The 15,876-nt window shown below is 33.3% G+C and overlaps 4 protein-coding genes across 4 annotated transcripts; 1 reads left to right on the top strand and 3 right to left on the bottom strand.

Annotated features, from left to right (window-relative positions):
- On the bottom strand, window positions 1-2,542 carry LOC114187472 (WAT1-related protein At3g30340-like). The gene is made up of 6 exons (XM_028075733.1): window positions 2,259-2,542; window positions 2,024-2,086; window positions 1,786-1,902; window positions 1,216-1,633; window positions 573-724; window positions 1-471 (listed from the first exon to the last, which is right to left on the bottom strand). Exons 1-6 carry the CDS (start codon window positions 2,441-2,443, stop codon window positions 291-293), a joined length of 1,116 nt encoding a protein of 371 aa, XP_027931534.1. The 5' UTR covers window positions 2,444-2,542; the 3' UTR covers window positions 1-290.
- A 3,221-nt stretch (window positions 2,543-5,763) lies between these two features.
- On the bottom strand, window positions 5,764-7,222 carry LOC114189014. The gene has a single exon (XM_028077713.1). It carries the CDS (start codon window positions 6,987-6,989, stop codon window positions 5,946-5,948), a length of 1,044 nt encoding a protein of 347 aa, XP_027933514.1. The 5' UTR covers window positions 6,990-7,222; the 3' UTR covers window positions 5,764-5,945.
- Window positions 7,223-9,662: 2,440 nt separating this feature from the next.
- On the top strand, window positions 9,663-11,883 carry LOC114188791 (pentatricopeptide repeat-containing protein At3g62470, mitochondrial-like). The gene has a single exon (XM_028077436.1). It carries the CDS (start codon window positions 9,734-9,736, stop codon window positions 11,651-11,653), a length of 1,920 nt encoding a protein of 639 aa, XP_027933237.1. The 5' UTR covers window positions 9,663-9,733; the 3' UTR covers window positions 11,654-11,883.
- A 1,791-nt stretch (window positions 11,884-13,674) lies between these two features.
- LOC114187384 lies at window positions 13,675-14,759 on the bottom strand. The gene has a single exon (XM_028075628.1). It carries the CDS (start codon window positions 14,565-14,567, stop codon window positions 13,845-13,847), a length of 723 nt encoding a protein of 240 aa, XP_027931429.1. The 5' UTR covers window positions 14,568-14,759; the 3' UTR covers window positions 13,675-13,844.
- Between the last annotated feature and the right edge of the window lie 1,117 nt (window positions 14,760-15,876).

Below are 15,876 nucleotides of genomic sequence, written 5' to 3'. Positions count from 1 at the left end.
TAAAAAAACAATTACTTTATTAACAAAATATAATGCTTTGCCACCACCTACCATAAGTGTTGATTAGAAGTGTGACATTTTGACTTCATAACTTCACAATTCTATATGCTTTTCCTTTTTCTTTCAAGTACATTGCCTTATTTCCAAAGAGCACACGGATCAACTACAACTTAGCTTCTATACATTTCTTGATGTATTGTTTGAGTAAATAAAAACTTAAAAACTTTGGAGGAAGTGTTGGGAAACACATGAACATACATATATATAAACGCGACTTGGTGGTAGTGGTTCTACGAATTACACGATTCTGTGTGGACATAAACTGTCAACTGTTGTATTTGTGGCTGCGGCTCTTGTTCCTTGGTTTCTTCAGCTTCTTGGACTAACTTTGTCACACGATTCTTTATTTCCACGGTCTTTCCCCATAGAAGAATGTATAATCCAATAATCACCACGATGGATCCCATCACACTAAACAACAAGGTCAATGAAAACTAAATCAGGATCAGGTGAAGGAGCTTATATATTATGTATGAGGGTGCAACTGTGTGTATAAAGGTAAACGAATTCACCTTCCAAGATGGAGCTGTTCATGCAAGAAAGGTATATCAATCATTGCTGCAATTATCTGAACAAGAGGACTGAATGCTGCAGTAAAGACAGGACCCCTCTTCTTCACACACCATGACATTCCCACAAAACACAAACCTGATCCTATTATCCCCTGTACACAAACCAATTCGTAAGTACAACTGTTTCCAATTCTAGATTATACTTTTTCCTCATTATTAGTATTAGATGCTTTTATCTTTTCTCTATTTTAACACAAACTCAAATCAGGAAACAGCATCACGCAAAGCTAGACATAGCCTAAGAATTTGCCACACCTTTTCCAAACCACGAAAGAAAGGATTTGATTCTGTAAAGTTAAAGAAAATAACTTAGACTTAAGGACAAATAAAAAAATTAGTATTTTAAGATGTGACAGACATCTGCATGTAATATATACGGCTAATTTTCATCTGTAGCTTAGATTGTTTCCTTCACATCTATAATTTAGATAATTGTGTCCTCTGAATTGAGTGATTAACTCAGTTTAGAGGACCTACTTTCTGAACAATTCTCACTTGCGTTTATCCTATTTGCTTTTAATCATTTTTATCTCTAATGGGACTGCCACACACTTTATGTCATTACTTGGAAAAGTGAACTTACAGAATATAGAAAAGCAATGATTTGTATCTTTCCCTTGAGAACCCAAATGGACAAGTTGTGGTCAGTGCACAAGCAAATAACAGCTGATTGAAGAGCTCCAAAGAAGCTCATGATGGCTGTGCTAGAATACTGGCATGGATAACTCTTGCTTATTTTTGACTGTAAAATATACCAAGAAGACCAAAACATGGTTCCTATAACCATGGCTATTACACCAATAGTCCATCTCTCCGTTGTCTTTGTAGAATATGCATTCGCTGCAGAACTCTTGACCATAGAAGCTGCGGATTCGTAGTGAGAAAAATTAAACAGTGGCTTTCCTTTGTAAAGTGTCAAAATCAATACGCCACCTATGCACACCAATGAACCAAGAATCTTAGCTCTCCCACTGTTGCATTTGATTTTCACAGTCTCTAATCTGTAAGATATAAAGGGATAAAGGACACGGTTATCCTGCATCAAGTTTGGTAGCTTGCTCCCAAAGAATATAAGAATAGTATATATATATATATATATATATATATATATATATATATATATATATATATATATTTGAATTTTGGTTCATACCCAAAAGGTAATGCCATCATGAATGTGAGCACTGGCACCATGTTGATGAAAGCACAAGAGAAGGTAGCAGAAGTATATTGGATCCCCAGAAGGACAAAGTATTGAGTGACTGATGCCCTATAAAAAAAAAGTTGTATTCAGCAAGTGTCTCCCGACAATCATACAAACCCTAAAACAGAGAATTTGGAAGTTCACGGAGAGAAAAAAAGTGGTAGTGAGAAATGAAAATATGACTAACCCAACAATGGCACTGCAGAATAGGTAACATAAAGTTCGAAATGTGAGCCTTGGTCTGTCGTTTCTGCAATTAAAACATATGGTCACTCATAGTTGCATGAAATCTAATTTCCTTTCAAGTACGCATGGCTTCACTTGAGTACCAGTCTTCAAGAAAAATCGATGCAATTTGGTAACAAAATCATACATGACAAAACATGAGATAACTACTAAATAGAGAAATTGAGTTTACCAACCTTTCTCTAAAGTAGGCGATTGGAGCTATGAAAATGGTAGCAATTGTCAACCGGTATGTGATGAAAACCAAATGGTTCACCCCTTCTTCAAGGACTTTCTTGAGAAGAATATTCACTAGAGCAAAAGAAAAATCAATTGCTATCATTACTACAAAAGGCTTCCATTCATCACAAGCACTCTTCATTTCAGCAATGCAGTTCTTCCACAGCACTTGATGGAGGCAGGGTGAAGCTTTCCCTTCCTTATATTTTTATTTGGCTGAAAAAGTGATAGTAGCAATGCCACAGACAGCTACCTGTGGATTTATTTAAAACAAATATTCCAGAATAAGTGGCAAGAAAGCAAGATTAAATTCTGCAGTCACATTCAACACTTTAAGCAACCAGCTTTGGCAATAGTTTAATATGTATACTCTTCCTTTAGTTTTTTCTTTTGACGGATTCTGTTCAACATCAGCAGTTATTCCAGAATCATGCTGAGGGCTGATACAAATATTTATAGGTTGATTCATGATATATGACTGGCATTATGAGCAAATATAGGCCACGTGTTTTTGCATTTGTGTCATCTAAACAGGAAGTTGTTGTGTTTCATTCTGTCTCTCTTCTTTTTCCCCCATTGGGCAATTGAAGCTTCTATATAATGGGTTATAGGCATCTTCTGGGTGTGACTGCACAAGAAATTATGCTTCTCTCACCCTCGTTTACATGGCATCTAATACTTTCCCCTTTAGTAGGATGAACAGCAGCACCATCTCAAATTAATGGAAAGACAGAACAAATTGTCAAATCTTATTCCAAATTAATCACTTAAAAGGAAAGAGAATAATATAGTGGTGACCAAAGCAGGGAAAACATTTAAGGCATGGAAAATTAAGGGTCCAATGAAGTAGAAGTTCAAAGTCTTCAGGTGCATGGCTTACGAATTAGATTCTCCAATGTGGTATAAATATATAAGCTCAAATATTGAACGGCTAAGAGATTTTGCCTGAATTTTTGGAAGAAAATAAAAAGGTTTTCAAAGCGTTTTATTTTTCGCTATTGAGACTAATACTGCTCAAACAATGTACGAGTATAACGACTCACAAACCTTTCCTTATATAATAATTTTACATCCAGAACATAAGATTACAGATACTGAACTAACTTAGCTTAGTTGATTTATGTTCTTGGTGATTTGCTTTCAAATTTTGTTACCTTTTGATTTATTGAAATTTTAAAAATTAATAGATATAATATTTTTAACTTACCAATATTAACTTTATTTTTACATATTAAATATTAAATAGTGTTCTATGTTTGCATTTGAGTTAAAACGTAAACAATTCAAACATAACTTGAGATAATTTTTATAACATATAAAAAAAGTTTCATGAAATTATAATAATTATATTTATTTAATTTTAAAGTTTAAGAATCAAAATGTACATCAAAATTTAAGACATAGACGAATTTTAACTTTTCGTTCAAGTTTAAGAACTAAAAATATAACGCATTAGTATTGTCCACTTTGGAGCGTGAAATCTTATCATGATTTTGTCCTTAAAACACTTATAAGAAAGAAGAATGAGTATTTAAAGTGTATTTGACATCGACTTCTAAACGATGAAAGATGTATATAGATATATGTGATTAAATTTATAGTTATTTTGTTTTCTAATAGATAGGTATTTTTGTATTTTAAGGAAAATATATGAAAAATTAATATAAGACAAAGTAAAGTGTGGAAAGTTTTTGAAATAAACTTATGTATCTCACCCACTTACGACGACGGCTATTAAGTTACACATAAAGAAATATTTTGCAGTTAGAGGACTCAGGACAAATAAGAAAAGCTTCAGATGTCTCTAATCTAAAGATGTCTCTAAATACACATTAAGAAACTATTCAGTATTCTCATTGGGCATAGATTTATTAAAAAGAATTAGTTGCGAAAGAGAAAAAAAACTTCAAGTATTCTCATCGGGCATTTTAGCAAAATATAAAATATCTTTTACAAGTGTGCTTTTAGCTCAATAAATGAACTAGTTTATTATACTTTTCAGTATCTCATAAAGAGTGTCCTATAAAGATAATATATTTTGAAGGTGGTTATTGACAAGTATAACACAATTGTTTTTTGCTTAAGATGACTCCAACAATTAATATTCTTTGGCTATTCAAAATTGCATTGGAAATTTGCAGAGGAAAAGATGGGGAGGCAATTAATTGTCCTCTCATCTTGATTATAAAAGATGATATTATATTCTTTGACTGTACAAAAGTGCCAATTAATTAAACAATATTATCATGATGCATGCATGGCCTACTTGGACTTGGTGGAGAATGCAACACATGGATTAATGAAAAATGGCACAAATTCTACAACATTTTGTATTTTACAACTTAAATGTTGTATTCTACAATATTTAATTACTATCCATTCCCTCTTCAACCTCGTGATATAAATCTCAGCGAACCAAATCGTGATCATTTGGATATGGAAATAGAATAAAGCTTACCTCTTACATTATTCTAGTTTTTTTCTTCTTCTTTATTTCACACGAGAGAATTTACGAATGGCATGCTAGTGGAACCAAAGAATTAGGACAATAATTTTTCATAAAAATATGATGTATTTCGCATAAATGGCAAGGCATGGTTGGATCATATTCCCTCAATTTAGAAGAGATATTATGCCACACAGGATCTCAATTCTAGATTACTTAATTGTTATCGCTTATACTATTGGTATATTGATAAATTATTTTTAGTTTAATTTATTTTCTATTTTTTCAAAAAGAACTTATGATTTCTTTAAAATATCAAAGTCATAGAACTCTACCATATACTTCTAGGGACAGATTGTCCTATTGGGAATCAAAATTAAAAAATCTATAATATTGAGAAGCGCGTGTGTAATTCTACTATAGAATGTTAACTTCAGTAGTTAATTGTGTTATTATTATTTGTTTTGTTTTATTTTTTTTATGAAATCACGATCATCTTTTATAAAAAAGTTATTTCTTTTCGAGCTAAATAGAAATTTGCAGTTCTTTTATTTTTCTTGAAAAAAATAATGTTTTTCAGAAGAAGGGCGACAAAGTCACGAAAAGAACATTAAGATATACAAGTTTAGCTCAAAAGAAAGATTATACGTTAGTTTAAAGAAAAAAAAAAGCATTTGATTCATTTATTAGCTGCTTTCAACGAATCATTCAATAAAAAAAATCCACTCCATGCGAGTGATTAAAGAGAGACTCTGATTTTTTATAATATTTTTTTTATCATTAGTCAACATTATTAAAAGTTGCAAAAAAAACTCTTTGACAGCATTATAGAAAAAAATTTATTAAATAAAAAAGTGAGACATATAAATTGATAAATCTTAAATAAATTTTTGTAATAATAAAAAGAATTCCAAAAAGAAAAATTTTGTTGGCGTTTGTTCAGGAGTATTATTCTCTGGCATGATTTATCAGGATAAATAAAATAGTGGCTTACAAAATAAAACGAGGAGAAATGTAGTTTTATCAAGAACAGGAACAATTAGACACCACGGAAGAAAATTGTCAAACCTTTGAGCATACAAAAGGGTCGTCTACATTATGAAGGTAAAATTAAAGAATGATTTTGGTAAATCAAGACGTATTAAGAACCGACAACTTAATTAAGATTTGTTTCACAAACAATATTTAACACTAATAATCAAGCTAGCTCAGAGGGAACATATAGGAGAGGATCCCAAGAGCCATTATAACTAAACCAACCGTTGTTCTCACATTGCACAAATTGTTGCTGTTCCAATGTCCAAAGCCCTTCAGTTGCACCACCACCACCAACTAGAGGTAACTGCATGCTCACCATATTCATCATTTGGCCACTTTTGTTGCAACTTGATGACCCTTGATCTGGGCATGCCATATCAATATTGGACTCAATCACCCCAGAAAGTGGCCATGCTGCAGATGCAAGAAGGCTATTATTATCAGGAACTTGGCTCATAAATTGTGTAGGCCAAGGCAATTCATATGCCACTTCATTGAACCATGTTGCCTCAGGTGGGGTTTCACAAAGTTGATGAGATTCGACTCTAGAAGAACCTTCGTGATCATGATTTGGGATAACCACACTCTTAGGACAACAAGTGTTTGATGTTGCTAAAGTACTCGTAACACCAACTAAAGGGTTGGCTCCACTTCCGTTCATACTTGAGAGGACAGTATTATTAACTGATGATGGTAATGATAAATCTTTCTCCGCGGAACAAATATTCTGAGTTGAAACCAAGCCAGATTGAACAAGCGGGGAAGCAGCACTATTAGGAAGAAATGGAAAGTGAAACTTCCCTTTCTTTCTATCAAGCAGTTTGGCCTTAAGTGCACCCAGAAGGCCTTCAGCTTCTTCACCTGGCTCATTTGCATCCTCAAAAGAAAAGGGTTCAGAGCAATTGGGCACAAAGCTTGAACCACCGCCATCACCACGCTTAGAAGCATCACCAGAAGTTGCTTCAGCCAATTCAAAGTTGGTTCTTGCATTGGCACCTCTCAAGGCTCGAGCAGCATTGTCATATGCCCTAGCTGCATCCTCAGCAGTGTCAAATGTTCCAAGCCAAAGCCTGACCTTCTGTAGAGAGTCTTTGATCTCCGCCACCCATCTCCCTGATGGCCTTTGTCGAACCCCCACGAACCTGTGGTGCCCTCTTGATGATGACTTCTTTCTGCTGCGGTTTGCATCATTCACTGCTCCCATTTTTGCTTCTTATGAAATCTCAAAACATGCCCCTGTGTGACTTACCGAACCTTTTTTGAGCTTCAACGGAACACGGTTTATAAGCTTCAATAATAAGGCAAGCATCTTCATCTCTCCGAAAGGGACAAATAAGAACATGCCAAAATCTGCATGACACATAGGGCATAATTCATGTGTATTTTAGAATGCCACCATTGCAGGCCGTGTTGTTGATATCGACACAAAGTTTTACAAAGGACGCACCCTTTTATCGTTGTTGTAATATTAGTAAATTTTAGAGTTTATGCAGTTGAACTATTAATCATGCAAAGAAACCAATAATTTGTTATATTTTCTTCTTTTCCATCCCTCAGCTTAAATAATACTTTAAGAGAAAATGAACAATTCTGAAGAAAAAATCTGATATTTATAGCTAAAGATGTGCTGATAATGACATAGACAATTTAAATGCGTACGTTACAATCACCCCTTCACAGTCATGAATGGTGACAATCTGATAATCATATGCAAAGTTGTCATGTTTTGGTTGTATGGCTACATTAAAAATGATTATCTCCTGATTCAGGATTTAACTGCACATCTGGAAGGTAATTAAAATATAAATAAAAGCAAATAAGGACATTTGAATAGTTCCAAATAATTCTTGGCTCCAACGTTTATCGTCTTTAAGAACAAGGATGCAGACTAGGTTAGATGTTTCTGTTCAATAAAAAAACAAACGTTTAGGCGTTACTTACAGTTGTAGTTAGTGTTCTTATTAGATCCATGTCCTTTTCTTTCTTTATCCTTTCCTCCATTACTGTTTCATTTTTTGTCTTTTTGGATAAATATAAGACATAAAAGTGTTTCCATGCGTATATACACCAAAGCGAAATGCTATAAAATAAGGATGATATATATCTTCATAACTGGCGCAAGGAGGGCAATTTATACACTCCAAAGAATTAAAAATATAACATTTCCTCTTCACAATAACAAACTAACAAATCCCTTTGAGGAGCTTAAAAAGATTACTATATATTGGTCATATATCACTTTATTTCTTAAGTTTAACTCTGTAAGTTATCATTTACTTTTTGGACTTTTAATTTTAAAAGTTTACGTTAAATATCAATATAGGTTATTGAAGTAAAATTTTAATTCATAATAAAAAAAACACTAGGAATTGCATCTACATTTTATCCCAAAAAGTTAATAAATAACCTAGAAAACAATAAATTTTATTACAAAATGTTTTCTTTGTTTCTTAAAAAGTTAGATGGTTTAAATCTGAATACACATCTATGATCGTTGTAGAATTTTCAAAAGGATTCATTTAAAAAAATCTTTTATCACTAATTAAAAGAATGTAAAAACTTATAAAAAGGTATGTGATTTTTAAAAGATAACATTATAATATTTAATATTAATAATAGAGGTTGAAACTATAAATAGATTTTCTCTTTTAACTTTTGTACATTTTATTTATGATATGAATTATCGTTTGTTATTCTGTTAATTGAATGTTTGAATTGGTGCATTATATTTGTATTTAATTGTTGAAATGGTCTTTGAGTTGTGAAATTTGGGTTAGATAAGTGGAGTGACATTCTTGACTTCTAACAACTTATTTGAAATAAATTTATAATGTTTTGATTTGGATAAAGAATAAAAACACTTATTAAAACCAATGGAATCATCTTTCATATAGGATTATGAGTCTTCGTTATATAAATCCGCTAGACAATTGTTAAATTTGAGTTTGGAAAAAAGTGAAGAAAGTGTTAAATTAATAACTCATATTATAATCAATATTATTATAAGCAACCAAACTAATCTTATCTTAAAATAACATCGCAACTAAAATTGAGCCAAAAAGAACATATAAAAAAAATTAAGAAAAACAAATAGGAAGCTTACATTTTTTAAATTTTCATATTAAAATTTAAGATTTTATATTTTTTGGTAATGAACTTATTTTCATCGATTTTTAAAATTTTATTTTATTTTATCTAAATAACATATTTTATAATAGAATATTTAACTTTTTAAATAAACTGATTTATCTTTAATTTTTTTTATTCAAATACGAAATAAAATGTATGCATATGTATAATTTATCTTGTAAAATGTGTACGTATCTAATAATTTATCTTCGAAATAAATGTTGATAACTCAAATTTGTGACCTTATATTATTTTTATTGATTCAACCAACATGTTTTTGTCTATTTAAAAAAACAAATTTTCTTTTGTTTTAAATTTACTTAAAAATTTTTAATTCTAGTTTTTGTAAAAATTTAATTTCATATATGATGTTTCACTTTTTCAAATTTAAGCAATTTTTAAATGTTATTATTACGTCACACAAATTATTACTATAGCGGTGTCTTGTTCATGTAAAACATTACTACATACACTATCCTTTTTTTCACACTATTGAATAATAAATTAATGGTGAATTAAAGTGACTTAATTTTTGAAAACCGTATAATAAAATTTTATAAAATTAAAATTAGACATTCACAAAATTACAAATGCATTTAATCTTTTGTTGTTACAAACTTTGGATTGGATTTGAATATTCTTAATCTGTATTCAATTTGACTGGGCCAAGGGCCCATCACGGTTAACCCATCACCCTCACCAATGCATAGATAAGCATCTTTACCAATATTCCTTAATTTCCACCCAAACACCTAACCTCACTCACTACTTTTTCTTTTCCTTACTAATTCTACTGCCTGTGATGTGAATGGCACCTCGATGACTCTTTCTCTTGGCCACACAACAAGAACCTCCTCCAACATTCTACCTTTGACATTCTTCCTGCGACACCACACGCATTCTCCACTGCCACATCAACATGGCCCGTGCTGCGTCTTCTCCGCCACCGAGCTTCGCTCTTTCCATTGGAGACGACCACCGCAAAGAGGAGGAGAGCAAGTGCGCTTACCTTGTGGTAGCTCTTTGCCCTTGTCTCGTTTGCTTCGTGCTTCTCCTAATTGCACTTTCCATAATTCTCGTTGTCAAATTTCACTTCTTTTGCCACACCCCTCTTCACTCCTTGCTTTTCAAAAAAGGCTGCTGATTCCCCATCTGGGCTCTTTTTCTGCCTTACCCCTTTCATCTTTTCATCATGAAAAGTTTCCATTTTTGAACAATAGTAGGACATTTGTTAGTGATGCTGATTCTGGGCTTGAGGAAGATTGTGACGGTAGAGGTGTCAGTGGTGAATCTCGTGTAGATCTTGATGAGGTTCATAAGGTATGCAAGGTGATTGACGAATTGTTTGCGTTAGATAGGAACATGGAGGCGGTTCTTGATGAATGTGGGTTTCAATTGTCGCATGATTTGGTTGTGGAGGTGCTGCAAAGGTTTAAGCATGCTAGGAAGCCGGCTTTTCGGTTCTTTTGCTGGGCGGGGAAGAGGCCTGGGTTTGCTCATGATTCCAGAACTTATAACTGCATGATGAGTGTTCTTGGGAGGACTAGACAGTTTGAGACAATGGTGGCATTGCTTGAGGAAATGGGTGAGAAGGGTCTTTTGACAATGGAGACTTTCTCCATTGCTATTAAAGCCTTTTCTGAAGCAAAGCAAAGGAAGAAGGCTGTGGGGATCTTCGATCTGATGAAGAAGCACGGGTTTAAAGTGGGTGTTGATGTGATTAATTTCTTGCTTGAAAGTCTTGGCGCTGCAAAACTCGGTAAAGAAGCACAAGCCATTTTTGAGAAATTGAGAGATAGATTTACACCCAATTTGCAAACTTACACCATACTTCTTAGTGGTTGGTGCAGGTTGAAAAACTTGCTGGAAGCAGGGAGGGTGTGGAATGAGATGATTGATGGGGGACTTAAGCCGGATATTGTTGCGCACAATGTTATGCTTGAGGGGTTGTTGAAGTGTAAGAAGAAGTCTGATGCCATCAAGTTATTTGAAATTATGAAGGCCAAAGGTCCTTCACCCAATGTTCGGAGTTATACAATTATTATACAGGACTTCTGCAAGCAGAAGATGACAGGAGAAGCGATAGAATATTTTGATGAAATGGTAGATCGAGGGTGCCAACCTGATGTTGCACTTTACACGTGCTTGATCACTGGGTTTGGGAAGCAGAAGAAAATGGATATGGTATACAATCTACTGAAGGAAATGAGGGAAAGAGGTTGTTCACCCGATGGGAGGACCTACAATGCTTTGATAAAATTGATGACTAGCCAGCATATGGCAGATGATGCAGTAAGAATATACAAGAAAATGATTCAAAGTGGCATTGAACCAACCATCCACTCCTACAACATGATAATGAAATCCTATTTTATGGCAAAAAATTATGAAATGGGTCACGTAATTTGGGATGAGATGCATCAGAAGGGGTGCTGTCCTGATGATAATTCCTACGCTGTACTCATTGGTGGGCTTATAAGACAGGACAGGTCCGGTGACGCATGTAGGTATTTAGAGGAAATGTTAGAGAAGGGGATGAAAGCTCCTCAACTTGACTATAACAAGTTTGCTTCTGATATTTCTAAAACTGGGAATACTGTCATCCTTGAGGAGTTAGCTAGAAAGATGAATTTTGTTGGTAAGTTTGAAGTGTCTAATATATTAGCTAGTTGGGTTGACATGATGAAGAAAAGCGCCAAGAGAAGAGAGCATACAAACTCTGCTAGTCAGTTTATATGATTGCCTGATTGAATTGAATGTGACCAAGGATCAAGGACTTCTTTGATCCAAGGACATAACAACACTGAAATACCAATCTTCTTTGAATTCTAGTTATTGTATGATATTCTTTTCTTCCCCTCCCCTCAAAAAGGAAAACCCAAGCTCTTTATTTTTGTAAATTGCTGTTGGTTGTGTTGTATAATGGCATGTATTATTTTAAATGAAACATCCTGCTGATCCTTGTTGAAGTCGTTGTCTATATGCTGTTTTACATTGCAGTAATCAACAAAATTGATATTTCTGAATATAGAAAATGTATAGCTTGCTTTACAGTAATACTGGAGCCAACGATAGCAGGTTTACCCCATGATGATTGCATAACCTCTTTTTGTTGTCCTTTTTATTCAATGAAAATACGAGTTGATTGGATCTCTTACCTAAATTATTGTTCCATTCTTTGTATTTATACGAGTAATGCGTGTTAGCAACAAGGGATTTGTGTTAAAAGAGTTGTCTGTGATTAGGTATAATAAGGAAGAACTTCGTTTACTTGGTTAAATGTAATCTATACAAAATTGGTAAATGGGATTCTAATATCGATAACCCAAAGTATGGGATGGTTATTTTATTATCATTTAGAAACTGAAACATGGATGAGTTTGGATTTATTAGATTTACAACCGTATGATGAGCACGCTAAAAGTATTATTGTACAGGTTAAAGGTTACAGAATAATTATATATGTTTTGCAATATTTTTCTATTAATCCTCTTATTTGCTGACAAAAGAAAAGAGTTTTAATTATATTATGTTCTCAAACACTTAATGTATTTTTAGAAATTATAAAAAAATTAGTAAAAAGGTTTTAAAAACAGGTATAGCAATGAAATAATCGAGATTCATAAAAGAATAACTAATCTTTATGGTAAATAAAAAGTTAATCAGTATAGCTTAATTTTACAAATCACATTTAATTTTCTTTTCTAAAATTTTCTTTATTGAATTTTAATTTTTAATTTTATTAATTTAAAATAAATTCTTTGTTAATTGAAGAGTATTTTTCAGATGATATAATTAAATTGGATGAAAATAATTAAATGTAGCATAATATATGTAACTAAACCAGTCTCACGGGTCCAAACATTTGGGTCTTTTAATACCAATTTTTGGCCCAACACATCTATCTATCTATCTGGGAGGAACTTCATGTTTCCCCAATTGGAACTTGGAAGCGTTGGCCTTGAAGTAATGTGGTTAAGGCAACCAAAACAAAAGTACGCTCACAGATTTACCCCTAATGCGTTTTTAACTTCTCCATATATTATTCAATTGTTAAATGGTAAAATAAATTCAAATAAAGAAAAAATAAATTTGAAAGGTGATAAAAAGGATAAAGAGGAGAATAATGATAATTGAGGATTTTATTTTCATATCGGTAATTTCTTCTATGATATGAGATGAAAAGTCAACCGCTTGTACAGTACCTTCGGGTGGTTGAAAAACATCAATCAAATGATTGCACAACAATTATCCTTGTGCTTGGATCCTCTCAAATTACTGAACAACAAACATTAAAATATTGCCAATATACTTTTCCCAGTATTGTTTTGCCAATCAGCTTGTAATAATTATGGATATACTATTCATGGTCTTACCAATATTATATACATTTAACAGATTTTTGCTTCATTAAATTTAACTTCCATACGACAACAGTCACTGAATAAAGTGAATACATACAATTTTATATAAAGGTTAAAATTGATAAACTTTTATCAATCTATATAACAAGTTTTCTTTTTACCCAACGTACTAGAAATGATATTACTTGTGTCCTCATTTTCATACATTCCGGTGAAGGGAGCAAAAGTGATTGGAAAAAGCCGAATGAGTTGGTCATTTAATTACGTATAACCTTTTTCTGGTTGGAGAGTCTGATATTTGGTTCGGTGCAAGCTTTGTGGTCTTAAATTTGAAGTACAAAATTCCAAACTTGAGATGGACCAACTGCAACAGAAATTGTCTGTGACCTACAGTGATCTTAAAAGCTGAGATGCATTTCCCTCCTTTGGTCTGAATTACAATGTTGAATTCCAGAAATTCCTGACGGAAAAAAGGTTAAAAAGCTGCTATAGCAAAAAGTTAAACAAAATTTCTCAGATACAAGAAAAATATGTAGTACAAGAAAAACTGGAATTACACAACTTCGTCATCTAACAGTGGAAGCAACAGTATGAGCCCACCACCTGAGACTATCTTTTATATCAATTTCATTGTTCAGAGCAGGAATTTTCCAGTTCACGAGAGAGTTCTCTTTCTTGCTTTTTTCTTGAACCTTCCATGCTTCTGAGAGGTAAGGTCTTTGGACTGCAGACCCATCACAATCCTCTTCTTCCTCGTCACTCTTTCCTAATCTTTGCAAGCCAGGAATGATCGAAGCCAAACTTGAGTCCTTATCTTCCTCTGAGAAAACAAACCCCAGATCCATGAACCCTTTTAACTCCTCAAATTCAAGGTCTGACAAACTCTTGCTTTGCCTTTTCTTCTTCCTTTCCCTCTTCTTAGGCAACACTTCATGCTCCTGTGCTTCTGAGTCCGTGACATCTTTTCCCGAGAGAATGGTTAGAAGTTTTGGTGAGAAAACCGAGTCTGGGGAAAGAGAATCATCGTTGAAACATGTCATGGAACTCAACTGGTCGCTCATGGACCTGTTGTGAGTGCTTTGGAAGCGCAAAAGCATTGGTTCTGATGGTTCTTCTTTTATTTGATGATCTGAATTTTCTTGAGAATTTGTCGGGGTTGATGAACTTGTGCGTTCCTTCGAAGTTTGAGGCCCAAACCAGCATGAATCAAAGAGGTTCAAGACTTGTTCTGCATCCATGACGAGTAGTGGTGATAGCTTTGGAAAATCAGCTGAGCCTTTAGAAGACATGGTAGATAAGATATATTATATAATCATGTGGTGCCCTTGATGACCAATTTGCCCTTGCTGAACCTTGAAATCACGAGAAGAACTCAACCAATCATTTCCACGTTTTGGATTTGTGACATTTTGCTGTTTAACATTGGTATTTGTTATGGGGAAAACGTTAGTTTTGGACAAAAATGAAAGTGTTTGGAATAGGATGGCTTTAAGAAGAGGCAAAAGCAAAGGTCTTTTATGGGAAAATGGAGAATTATGAATGCTACTAGATAAAGCCAGATATGAGGTTGGCCACTGGTTGATATCAACCACTGTTGCCAATCTTTTTCTGTTCTCTTAGATGTTGACATGTTTTGGTCACATCTCTTTCTTGTTGGTTTGGTGATTGCATCAAAGCTTTCATGTGTAAACTAATTGCGTTAGCAGTAGCAATAGCAATAGCAATAATTGATAGTTGCTTCCAAACTACACAAAATTGAAAGCCTATTACTGTGGTCGGCATTAGATGCAATTTTCATGCTAAGTTTCTAGCACTTGTACACATTTTAGACTTACACAAAGAAAAAAAACTTTTTAACGAAAGGTACCTTGCATGTGCCCTTTTTTATGCATTCAACAGGTTTTGCCAATTTATTTACTCCACAAACATCATTTTCATTTCATATTTAAAACTGTTCTGATGTTTCACACACATCTAATATCATTCTCCCCTTTTCTTGTTTCAAATTTGCTAAATTACATATATATATATATATATATATATATATAGGTCTTAAACGAAGGAATCAGAGTGGGATTCACTTCATGGTAGTTATGAATTGATGTTAAATTAAACTTCACGTGATTAACGAAAGCACAGCATTATAATAATGTAACATGCTGCTACCAAATTATATTATCACTTTTTGTTACATCATGTGTGCTGTACCTAATTGTATTATATATCGCTTTCATTGGTTATTAAATCATGTATTTGAACAAAATAATAGCAACAGTACAGTAACACTCTTCTTTTCATCTTTTTCTGTTTTTATCTTCTTCTCTAATTTCTTTCATCACTCCACATTCTCTTTACAGAAGTAATAAATTGAGTTTACTTTCTGAGACTCGTTTTTTTTTTTCTTCCAATCATAAAAGACAAGTAATATTGCGTGAACAAGTAATGATTTTTTGTGACTATAATATATCGACGTATAAGGTGAGTGGTCTTTTCTGTAGTTTCTGCTGCTTCAGCCACATAAAATATATACCACAATGAAGTGGTTGGTCTAGCATCAAAGAATATTTGGAATATTCTGATAATAAACGTACATTCTAC

Source organism: Vigna unguiculata, chromosome 6 (assembly GCF_004118075.2).
Source record: "Vigna unguiculata cultivar IT97K-499-35 chromosome 6, ASM411807v1, whole genome shotgun sequence".
Taxonomy (NCBI): domain Eukaryota; kingdom Viridiplantae; phylum Streptophyta; class Magnoliopsida; order Fabales; family Fabaceae; genus Vigna; species Vigna unguiculata.
Note: the sequence above shows the minus strand (reverse complement) of the source record. Positions and strands in the feature narration are given on the sequence as shown.